General features: G+C 31.9%; 1 protein-coding gene across 3 annotated transcripts in view; it reads right to left on the bottom strand.

Moving 5' to 3' along the window:
• LOC149905961 (plasma membrane ascorbate-dependent reductase CYBRD1-like) overlaps positions 1-6854 on the bottom strand; it is a 30319-nt gene extending 23465 nt beyond the window's left edge. The window contains exon 1 of one of the 3 annotated variants that reach the window (XM_090105086.1): positions 6577-6854. In XM_090105086.1, coding sequence (XP_089961212.1) covers positions 6577-6731 — 155 coding nt within the window. In that variant the 5' untranslated portion in view covers positions 6732-6854. Of the gene's footprint in view, positions 1-4482; positions 4695-6576 lie in introns of those variants that run through there. The other 2 variants (XM_090105085.1, XM_090105089.1) reach the window with 2 other exon arrangements.
• Positions 6855-13407: the final 6553 nt, after the last annotated feature.

The following is a 13407-nucleotide window of genomic DNA, read 5'->3' as shown; positions in this document are numbered from 1 at the left end:
TGAACCAACGTGTATGAAACACCGCAGCGTGCAATCAATTTATGCAAATTACGGGATGGACTGGACACGGATAAATAAGCTAAGTCCAGGAATACGCCTATCGCGTAAAAATAAATTTCAAGGATTACGCCAGCTGCAGGATATAAGGTTTCTGAGTGATTTACTATAATTCATTACTAGCATGTAGGTAAATACATAGTTAAATTGGTTGGGTTTGAAAATAGAGTTTTGATTTTGTAAAAAAATGTGCTTTAGTAATTTATGATCGTATATAATTAGATATATTTACGCTACAAACAAAAGCCCTCACTCAAAATAAACAATCTACACAATACTAAAAAAAAGCTATAGCTTACTATAAATATTTTTTTTCTTTTCATCTAGTTTATACGAAGTGTAAAAATAAACTCTTGTCGAATCTCAAAATATTTTTTGTTATTTTTAATGATATGTTAACTTGTTCTATTTATAGTACATAATTAAAATTTTTTGCAGTATTAACATTTTTAGGTTAAACGTCGCGGTCGGTACAATGTCTAGACAGAATTTTAAATTTCATCACTTTCTCGCTAAACCTTGTTTCGATATAATCGATCCGATCTGGCGGCCAATATCATATTTCATAAGTCAAAATTGAAAGTACCGCTTCGCTTGGGTTCGGAAGATAGTATGTACTACACGGACCACAGACTACAGGTTGTGAAGCAGGTAGTAAGAGCAATCGCTCCAAAATGCTCCAAGCTAGAGCACTGTCACAATCCATCGATTTGTAATTGGGCGGCCGACGCGGTCCGTTGGCTCTGTTAAGAGTTTATTGCCTCGCTCACCCAATATTTCTTCCAAGTTCGTGAGTTACGTATTTAGTGTAATGAGCGAACATAAACATTTTAAACGTTGACTTGATTTAAATCGTTATAGACTATAAGTTACAAGTGATCGGATGTAATTATGACTTAGACGGTAGAGCTGTGGTAGAGCTATGCAAGCTTCCAGGAAGTTAGTACTTAGTCAGACAGTCAGTTAAATTTACCATGTAGTACCTACTGCAGATGATGAACTTATTTAAATTCTGAAGTTTTAATTATTATGTAGCGAAAATATCAAGTTATGTAAGGAATTGTTAAAATTAAAGCCTCGGCTGTCAAAGCATCAGAAACAGCTATTCCCGTCTCTCCAATTTCTTTGATCAGTTGCTGACGAGTACTTCCCAGTGATCAGATTACCCACTTCAAACATTTGCATTTTTGTAACGTTGTAACGTCTTATAATGATACCATCATGTCTCAGCATAAATTCCTATTTATTATTTTCTATGGTAACATAATGTCAGTTCACGTTTCAATCATATATTTCTCGGTACATTTGAGTCATTTATAGTGAAAGTAAATAAACGTGAGACGCCATGAAATTACATCTGGTTATCAGACATGGAAAGCTGGTAATAAGGAACGAATTACCGGCTTTATCTTCGTTACTCACCCACAATTATTGTTTAGACTTTAGATAATACTTCCAACGAGGTACATTTAAATTATTTAAATGGTCGGGTTGTTGACTTGTTAACGTAATTGAATGTCAAAAATGTAGTGGATAAGCCGTGAAATTTGTTAAACGCCTACACAACAAACAACTTGTTAATTATAAAGTTCATTGTATATAAACATACTAGCTGCTCCCCGCGGTTTCACCCGCGTGGCTCCACTCCTGTTGGTCGTAGCGTGATGATTTATAGCCTATAGCCTTCCTCGATAAATGGGCTATCAAACACCGAAAGAATTTTTCAAATCGGACCAGTAGTTCCTGAGATTAGCGCGTTCACACAAACAAACTCTTCAGCTTTATAATATTAGTACAGATTAAACTTACGCAATCTAGGATTACCTAATGTAGCTTCAAAAATAACCTTCACTGATTTAAGTAGCTTTAAGATACGTAGAGATTTTATTGCGGAAACGGTAATAAAAAACTTTCACAGCTTCTTCTTCGTCACTGTCGGTTATATTTGAACCGGGTATAAATATTAACAGGTGGAGCGAAATCCTTTGTTTTTAGCCAAAACCCATATCAATATCATTTTCCGCCTGTCCGAATGTTTCAGACGCTGATGTTTATTTCAATATGTTTTCATACGTTCTTATATGGTTAGTATATGTTGTTGGTATCTTTAATATATATTATAAGATTTTATAACTATAATTATTATTTTCATACTTTAAAACCTGAAGAACATTTATAATATTATGTTATGACGTTATGATAACGATGCAAATAACGGAAATATCATATCTATGTAAATTTAACTGTTAATTTTGAGGAAAAACCGGTTGTTTTTATGTTGTTTTATGTTCACGGAATTTTGTATATTATAATATGGTTGGTACAATTTTCGATGATATTGAAAAGTTATTTATTTATATGTTAATCAACATAGGTGAGGTAACATAATTTTTTCACCTCATTATTACGAAATTAAGAATAAAAGCTCCTATAAAAAATTAGCTTATTCTCATCTTAGATATCACTATTTATGAAATTCACTAAACCAATAGGAACTTTAAAGATAAAATTTTGCATTATTGTTATCATTTTACGATGTAGAGTCAAATGCTCTATTTTTTTACCTATTCCCTAAAAGTACAAAATAAGTGCATATACAAACTATGTAATGTGAATTAAACTGTAAGATTACACATAGACAAAGTAAATAGGTACAATAAATGCCTAACAGAGAGATTATAGAAGGGTCTGGAGTAACGAAGGATGCCTGTCTTGGATCTTAATAGGTTTAAGTGAATAAATGGATATGTAGCTATATATTGTTTAGATATATGAGTATGTGAGTACTGAGTATGCACATCTATGTTTGAAACTTGAAAGTAATGTTTCAAACAAAGAAAAATGTAAATAGTAGATTTCACTTCGATCAATTAAACTGTTAAAAATAAACATTTCCAAAAATTACTTAATATTATTTATTACTTTCAACGAGAGGGTTTTATTCAACAACAGGGTTATTATTTTGTTTACTCAGATATAAGGAACTATTTTCCGACTCTTAACAATAATTTTCTCTTAACTGTTAATAATCACTTTTAAGTATTACAGCGATGTTATAACACTTATTAAAATTCATGAGATTAAGAGCGATATAAAAACATTTGTTCCCAAAAAGAATCTTATTAACATAATAGTGAATGATATTTCACGTTTATTGTATTCTTTAAAAGTTACATAATTTGTTGCGAAATGTTCGTAATATTATTATGAATGAGTCTTTACCAAGTATGATAAATGTAGAGCCAATAAATTATTGCATTTGTCAAAATAGTTAATTATAGATTGCACTATACAGGTAGAAGGCCATCAGGCTTAATGTTTCCTCCTCTCGCTGATAGAATAAAAAAATTACTGTTAAATGTCATAATACAATGGAGTAAACAACATCTTAAAATGTATCACAGGAGCTCTATATATTTGAAATACGATTCCAAATAATTGTGAATAAGGATTTAGACAATTCAAAATAATTAAGAACAAGTAAATAAGGAATTTGGTCGCTCGAAATAAATTTGTAAAATTGAAAAACTCAAAAGTTATTACATTAAATTGCTTTCACAACTGCGCCGCTGGAGGCCTACCTACTACCTACATGGGAAAAAGTTCGTACTCCACTTTCCGGAGTAGGTACACCTACATCGCCACTAATTAATTTTGTCGCGAAGCAAACTATTCATATCAAATGTAATGCTATATACCAGGGTCGCGGCAGTCTCGTGTGCCTCTCATATGTTCAGTAATAAACGGCATCAATTTCATCCCATTTCCTGGGCTCCCAGTACGAGAGCGACCCACTGCGAATTATTAGATTAAATCAAACACTTGGAGGTCGAATGGACCCGCATTGCCTTTGGTCGCGACGTCCCCTAATTGATCGATTAATGTCATGTAGTTATGTATAATTATCTCTAATAGATAAGTAATTATGACTAAGCTAACATTCCAGAAAATCGTTATTTTAAGTCTATGAACAAGAATCGTAATTAAGGGTAGTTAGCAATATAATAATTGTAGGTAAAATTATCAGAATTAATAGTACCTATGTAGTACTCAAGTAAAAGTTTGTCAATGGAATCGTTACACGTGTAAAAACCTTCACGTAATTTATATATGTGTAGCTACTTTAAATTAATTATTTTATTTTCAAGCATTTAATATTAGCAATTTATTCCAACCAAAAATCTCTAGATTAAGTTGTTGCCTAATTTCCAACTGTCCAAATAAATTACCTCAAATTGCGTTTCCTCTTATATATAATTATGAACGTAAAACGTTATTTTTGTCGGCTAATAGTAGTCAGGAAAAGTAAGCATCTATATAAATAATTAAGACTATTCTGGTATCATATAAATTTTTCATAAATAAATATGTAAATATTTTTCGCTCTTTTTATTTAGTTTATAAAGTATTAAACATATAACTTACGGTAGATTTTTTCTTGCCATTATGCTGTATATACTCTTTACAACACACACAAAAGTTTATTAAAACTTATCCAAAAAAACTACAAACACAGAACTGTTCGAAAAGTAAAAGTTCGAAAATATAAATTGGCGGCAATCTATCACATGAGCATGTTTCCCGCCGCGGTCGTGTCACAACTCACAACTCCGAGATTTCGACTCGGTTCCGACGCGATGTACGCCCTACTTCAACTTATTAAAACAAGTACGATGTGTGACAAGGACAGCGATATGTCTTGTTGTTCCAAATTTTTTGATAAATAAAATTTAAGAAGTTAAAGGCAACAAGTAATTAGATACAGATGGCTTTGTTAACACCTGAACAAATGAATTGTAAATAGCTAAATGTATAAACGTATCAAAATGCCGCATTTGAATTCAAGCTATCGCACAGTGCGCCATCTGTTGTAAAACAATGGAACTCGGCAAAAAATCGATAGAGCTGTAGATCAGCATGCCTTCAAGTGCTAACTATAGATGTCGTTGCCTAACAAAATAAATATTTAACAGACTCTACCATTATTCTCTACCGATTTTTTTAACAGTTTACATTGACTAAATAATTTGATGATGATTTAAATGATTGTTTAAATAATTTCATCAAATCAATAATTAATAAGCTTTCGCATATCAATAAGTAAAATAATAAATAAATGAATTTTCGCAAAAGTAGAGTCTCTTCTGAAATTAATAGGTAGGTTATTTTTTTTTTTGTTGTTAAATCTCTATCTTTTTCAATATAGGTGAATATAGAGCAAAGCTTCTTTATAAAATAAATTCCTCCCTTTGCTTTGTCATGATGAGCTTTTGTAGAGCTAAAAAATATAAACTTTAATCCATAAAATGTACGGCACATGTGTCGAAATACTAATAGGTAGAGCTCATTTACCTAATCTAGGACAGTATTATATCATATGTGTATCTTTAACCTAATTAATATGAAATCAAAGTTATAATCACAGAAAAGGTTGGAAATAAAAAAAATACAAATAGATTTTTATAACACCACTGCATCGATAAAATAAAATAACGTATAACCGATCTTTTTAAGATAGGTACTAAGAAGCTCTCTATACTGCTTATATCTTTAAACCAAACAAAAAACAGATTTCATAGCGAAGCTCAGTACATAAATTAGTCAGTATACTGCAGATAATAATATAATAACTATTTATTATATGTCAGGCGCCTCACAATCCATTATTGGTAATTTGCACTACATGTAACACGATATTAAACAAATAATAAATCAAGTTTAAACATATTCAAAGCTGTTAGCCTTTAATCTGAATCGATTCAGTGATTTAGGAACGATGCCGAGGCCGCTATCAAATAACAGAAGTGCTTATACAGTGTAAGAATGACACTTACATATTAATAACTAATGTAATCATCAAATGATTACACTTATTTAAAAATATATTAAATTACAAACGTAACATTGAGTATCGAATTATATTTATCATTATTAAAATAGTATCCTAACTAAAAATAACTAGTAAAAGTCACTGTACGTGGCTTCTATTAGACGACACTAATTAGACGCTTCATTTAACTTTTGATGAATATTTTTTTATACGAGTGAATTCTGTATAAAGCCATTGTAATTCGTTAAGCATTACACGAAGATGGTAGCATTACACGAAAGCTAATTATAGCTAATAAGCTTTAGATATTTAAGATGCGCACAAGTAGAGGGCGGGCGGGCCGAACCTAATATTGTTGAATTGATCTTGAAAATACCTACCATACGTAACCCTCTACATGTATATAAAAATAGGTTAAACAACATACTAATAATAATATACTACGTATACGTAAGACGAAACCATTCATACATATTATTCTGTCAATTACGTCACAAATAGTATTCACTATTTAGTAGAAAAATGACTAATTCAAAGCTAAAAAATATTACGTAAAATCATGTAAGTCTGAAATTCAATGCTAGATAGCATTGAAATTCATCACAAAATTTGAACAAATTTTTATTGTGAATGGCTCTAGTTTCCATATTTTAAAATGTATGACATTAATTGAAAGTAAGAATACTTACTTGTTAATGTGGTTACCCTCCGGCTGTGAAATGGTAGCGGGAGGAGGCGGCAGGTCGTCCATTGGCACTTCTTCGTTTGGCGGCGACGGCGGTGACTTGTCGAACTCGGCGATCGGTGCGAGTTCGGGCATAGGCGACACCGAGTTGCTGTCCATCGCAGATAACTTTATTGGAGACACTTTGGCAATTTTTCTATACCTCTCTACCTCCGGATTGCCGGAGTTGGTTCTAGCAAGGGATTCTACCACGGAGTTGTTTAGTGCTATTTGCGATATGATCGATTGGGGAAGGTAGCGTAATATAAGGTGATGTTTTCTGATTATTGATTGCTGCTTATTTCACAGTTGTTCGCTGAATCTATAACAGATTTACTTGATAAAAGTACTTTAATAAACAAGGAGTTTTCAAACGCTCAAGCTTTCATGGAGGCAGGAAATTGTTGACTTCACATGTTCATAAGAAACTTATCGAACTGAACAAAATGGATTGAGGCCGAGTGTTAATTGGGTTTTTACCTTCAAATTCCCTAATCGCTTTATAACTATATGAGGGAAGTGAGTATACACAGACCAACAGTCCATACTTACACCGTACCTACGTATCTATAAAAGTACGGAAGGACAATGTCCTGCACCCTACCTATTATTATTTATCATTTCACGACATGACACGGAAGGGGCAAAGCGTAATTTACTAACAGGACAGGACGTAATGTAAAATTTCTATGAAATTTCAACCATTATTACATATTTTGATTATCTAAAGACATAAATATAGATAGGTTATTAAAGGAGATGCTCATGAGAATAGCATCCTTTCTGATCCAAATAATAATACTTAAGTACATATATGTATTCGTAAACACTGATAATGTTCACATGTAGAGTTACTTGTGCAACAGAAAGTATCCCCTATAAATTTTTCCTCCAGTGTACATTAGTCCATTACCTAATTCGGGCACGTTTCCCAGAGGAAACCGCAATCCCGAATTCTGTTCTGTTTGAACTCGTATCTAACAAATTACCCATGACCAGTGTATGTAGGTACTCGGACGGAGGTAACGAACATTGATCTCTCTCGGGAATTTATATAAATAGCTGCTTTTTCGCCCAGATAAAAAGAAAAAAAGTGTAGCAGAGAACGATGTACATACTTAACATTTAGGTAGATGTTCAGTGGCAATCAAATAGAAAATGTTGGAAGAATAAAAGCGAAATTGTTTAGTAATAAGCGCATTCAATCCACTCAGATACGCCAAATGAAAACAAAGAGATACAAGAAAAGCGAGTTTCGGTCGCAAACTATGACACAATTTACAAATTGCCGCTCACGTGACGCTTCTATAAGTAATATTGTATTTTATGACTCAATTTCACTAGTCTACTATATTATTCCCAGCGGGAAGAACATCCATATTAATATAATAAAATGCGAAAGTAACTCTTTCTGTTAGTTACACTTTCACGGCTAAATACGGATGAATGTATTGGTGTGGTCAATTGTTCAAATGACTTTATAATATTAATAATACGGAAGACATATATCATTAGTATTGCATCAGAAAAATCTAACTTCTTATAAGTAACTGCTGGTGTAAAACCACAAACGTCTCAAATTAGGCAGCTCATGAAAGATTAACGAATATGGGGCACTCAAATTACTCCGAGATATTAAAAAGCCGCCGGCCTGTAGTATGAGCACGTAACTGAGAATAATGCTGACTGCACGTGTGAAGGGAGAAAGAAGGCCGGGAAGTAAAATCGGGACGCAACTCGACGGACTCATCTAAAGTCGCACTAACGACTACACTTTACATTAATATTACACAATACATTGCGTACATTGTCTTCTTGGAAGTGTAATAATTGCTGATCTGCTACATTTTACGTTCATGTGTTTTATTGAGCGAATGATCAATTATGTTACAACAGCTATGTTACGCACTTGTATTACTTCAGAAATTGAAAACATCACTTAACACTCAATTGACATAATGTGTATAAATCATTAATAAGCATTGCTACCCTAAAAATCCTATACCCTTATGAACGTTGTACTAAAATAAAAAAGCTAAACAATCGATAATGCCTATATTTAACGACCTTTCCATATGTCGCACATAGGCTGCGAATAAACACACGTGATAGAAATATTACTTTATAGAGCAAGGTCTAATGAAGAGTAAATAATAAAATGAATGAACCAAAATGTCAACGGGTCGGTGAACTTTTGTGCCTTGGGTCATAATACACATCTGGTTATGAAATCAAAATCTTTCCGTAAGCAGTAAGCTATATGTGTAAAAGTGATGCGTTCTATTTCGTTCTACATTGTTGATAGTTTTTGCAAATATGATGGCGTAATAATTGTAGGCAATGACTTGTAATGTATAACTAAGGAACAGAAGATAAATAATATTGAAAACCTAAATGATTATAATTCCATAAATATAAAAGGTCCCATAATGGTTTTAACTTTTAACCCTTTAACCCCGCAATATTCGCTAAAATGAAAATTACACTCAAGTCAAACAAAAACACTCACAAATTAATTATAATTTCGTTCTGCAAGCAAATAAACTCATAGATCGAGTTATGTTCAAAGCTATTACTATTATAGTCATCCTGCTCCAAAGCAGTTCCCGGGGCAACACGTCAAGTGATTATGTGGCTTGTGTTTGAGATATAAGAGCAATTATCCGCTAACAGCAATGCGAGGAAGAGGACAATTTGATATGGCCTCAAATCATTCCAGTGCAGTGGGGAAGGTTCTCCTACACGAGTAGATCCGGGCCACCTAGCAATTTTGCTGTATATCTATTCTGATTTGATGACTACACACAAATTGTGATGTTAAATCTTGAATTTGAAGGGATTGTATTTAAATTGAAATAGAAAATCGACCGTATTAAATTAATTAACCATATAAAAAGGAAACACGTTATTAAATCGCAGTTACTCATCAGAGGTATAAACAGGGATTTTTTTACATTTCCGACATTTCAAAGATATTATTTATAGCGAGAGCGATCGTGATAATAAGGAATATACTAAATAATAAAAATGCCTCTTGTATGGTATCACTTAGCGTCAATCATCCAATTTTTGGAAAATTATATTCCTGTAGGTGCGCACGGAAGTGTCATTGGTGTAGCCCATTAGGGGAAAATGAAAAGAAAATAATTACCGGAGCGTCATGGGCATTACATTATGTCAAAGAGACATGAGAAAATATACGTAACGCTTTATATTACTAATTAATTTTATACCTATTTCATTAACAGTTCGTTAGGGATATTAATGGTTAACTCGGTGGGTTTGCGAGTGCGTGTTTCAGGTGTAATTAGGTTAAAATTGTCGGTATAATTTTTATCTCTATTAATTAAAGCGATGTATGATAAGTGCTAATAATTTATATAAAGTAAAAAATTGTATTTCTATATACTTATTCACATGAAGCGACATTCTTATGTATAATTTTTAAAGAAAGAATAGTTATCATGATGGACCGTGGACGAATTATGTGAAATTAGAAAAGAAAACATATTAATACATAATAGTCTACATATTCAAATAATGCAATGGTTCAATGACTTTTTTCAATATAGGTAATAAGTAGAGTCGTAGATTGACATCTTAGGTTGACTTACGTGATTTTAACGTTCAATTAACCTTAACTTTTTTAAGAACGTTTCCATAGAACTTTTGAAAATCCATACATAATAAGTAACGATAAATTTAAGACCGAATATTAAAGAAAACGAATTTTCGCAAGTAGGTCAGATCTTTTCAACGATAAGATGCAGACTAGAACACGATGATGAGACATCTTAAAGCTCTTCAGATTTATCTTACCTTTTCAAGCCTTATAGGTATATGTATTAGTACTGAACATTATATATAAGTAATTTATTATATTAAATATAAACAACACATTGTATATTTATAATAACGGACAAAAATTTAATGTGATTTTATGTATTTAAATTATCGATACAGTTCTATTAGAAAGCAACCAACATTCTGGCATCTTTTAAACCTTGAATATAATTGTTAAATAGATCTATTATCCGTTCCGTAGTTTTCATTTATCAATATTCATAGATTTGCGAGTTTACACACGAAATATGTGCATATAACATATTTGACACAGTTTTTCAATATATTGCAACGCTAAACTACTTGTTTAAAGTGAGACATGGATTCATAGCAGGTAACATACATTTGTTTGCAAATATATTTATAAATAGGTTATAAATGCAAACATATTTGTATCTTAGAGCTATTGGTCTAAGACTAAACACATTTGTTTAGTCTTAGACCAATAGCTCTAAACTTCTTTAAATACTCCCTATTAAATAATCTAATTAGATTTTAGAACATATTTGTCAAATATATGTTACATTTAACCTGAGTTTTATGCAAGAAATATCGTTAAGAAACAACAGTGCTATCCTTTGTTTTACGCAGTGAAGACAATATAATTATAATGATCAAGACAATGATTTGACACTTTGTATTGATTGAAAACACAATATTGTACAACAAAGCCCCTGCCACTGCAAACACAATCAAATTCCAAATAACCATCAGTAATATGTACAAATAAATTTTGAATTAACATCAATATATTTCAATTATTTTCAGGACGATTTCGTTTAAAGAAGATAAACTCGAATAAGCCTAAGGTAAATATTTATGAAAAGTCCGCGAGTGTGTGTGGTCCCATTTATGGCGATGCCCCTGATGTTTATTTACGCTTCACAACGTAAGAGTGTTCTATGAAATGTACTTAATGCTTGTAAATGTGACTATATTTAGAAATAACTCATTACCACGTATACAAGTAAGAATATGAGTGTATCACTAGGCTGGGTTATTGGAAATTATATATATTATTTTTCATTGAAACATGAAATGTTTCAATAAAAAATAATCTTCTTCTCATCTATTACGCAAAACTAAAGTATTTTATATAAAAACAGGTTTTGTTGTAAATTAATTTATAAAACTACTTTCAACGTGACTCTGTTGGAAGCGGGTAGTTAATTTATTGCAACCCAGTTTCACACAAAGCGAGAAAACCTACAAAAGGACTATAATAAAAGGTGAATAGCTTATAATGAAGCTTCCACTTAGACCGGCCTTGTAACTGAGTCACGTTTTTGGTACTACGCCTCTACGGTGCTACGTGTTTCAAGTACGGCGTAGCATTTTTTTATATTCAAATTTGCAAGTTATATTGTTTATCCTAATTTATAACAACTCGTTTCAACAAAGCCACGCCAGGATTGCAGCCCGAAACAAAGCAAACACTGCAACTATTTACGTTCACCTTTTTTGATTTTTTGAATGCTATACCAGTCAAAAGGCTGCTTTATTTGAAACATGAAAATAAATTACTACTACTTTTTTCAGTATACGCCGGTTTAAATTATTTTATCTAAGTGCGTCATTTCATCATCATTAGTGTATTTAATGAATTCAATGTACATCTCTGGTAGGTACATTCGCTCTAATTCATTTACCACTCTCAATGCAAGTAATATCTGCTTTGTTTGGTCTAATCAAATACATCTTTCACAATGTCATCTGAGCGAGTTGACTGTGTAACTCGGTAAATTTACTAGATAACATCTATTATCTAATTTGCGAACCAGTTGTTTATTCTATTCGAGTCGGGTATCGTAAATATCTTCTGTATATTACGAAAGTCATGAACTATAAAACTGGAGCCGATCCAAAATACAAAGATATTAAATGCAAGTTGGGTGCGATTGCATTTCAACGAGGTCCTAACGAGTTCCAGATGCGTACTTATCGGGATACAGAACGATAAATTCATATTTAATAATATTATAAATGCACGGGCTATTCGCCCGGTTTTAATTTTAAATTTCGTTTCAACTGTACAGGTGAAATTGAATATGAACAAAAGTTAGCAGGAATTCTATAGACTACTTTATACGAACTCATTTGAATCTTGTACTGAGTGCATTCGATAGAAATACTGCACAATAGAGTTAGAGGAAATGAATATTACGAATAATGTATCGAGGTTATGAATTTCAATACCTAGTTAATGTGGTTTTTTTTACAGATGTACTTAATAAACTATCTCATACAGCTATTAAAACATGTAATTCATTGATACAGATATCTTTAGAAAAGTAATTATTAGATTGCTACTTTATATAATTACAGATATAGTTAAGTTTAACTCATTATTTATGTTAGAACAGAGCGGTAAATACCGACATAGCAATCTGCTTTTGACTACAAAATGACTAAGTAAAAGTAAACTTGAAGCAATAAACATTCACCTGTTTATGATTGCAGTTGTGCAGGATGCGCGTGCGCCGAGAACGTGATACGCTTTGAGAATGTATTATTGTTTCAGTATCTTATGAGATTTTATCTTATACACGGTAGCATTTATGTGACTTGCTAACACGAACCTGTTATTAATATTAGTTGAACTTGGTAATGAAATATTTTTAGATATTGGTAGCTTTGATTTGTTATAAATAAATCTATGTTATATTTTATGGATTTGGTACATAACTTTTAAAGTATTGTAGGCAAATATAAGGAATTTTGTTACACCATATCGCAGCGTCGTCTACGTATACGTTAATAATTTTTACTAAGAATTACGTTACGTTAGTTCTTACTTTTAGGTCAATACATTTATATTGGTGTATTTAATTCTTATAAGCGATTATTATAAAATTTGTGAATTTATAAACTCAGAGATTATTGACTCATTGTAATCAAAATGTTCTATTCATAGAAACTTGTTGGATGTTTGTTTGCAACTTTGTCGCTTAAG

This window comes from Colias eurytheme, chromosome 9 (assembly GCF_061535395.1).
Source record: "Colias eurytheme isolate Ceu_HAF_F1 chromosome 9, ilColEury1 Martin Lab GWU primary, whole genome shotgun sequence".
Taxonomy (NCBI): Eukaryota; Metazoa; Arthropoda; class Insecta; order Lepidoptera; family Pieridae; genus Colias; species Colias eurytheme.
This window is presented reverse-complemented; position numbering and strand designations above follow the sequence as displayed.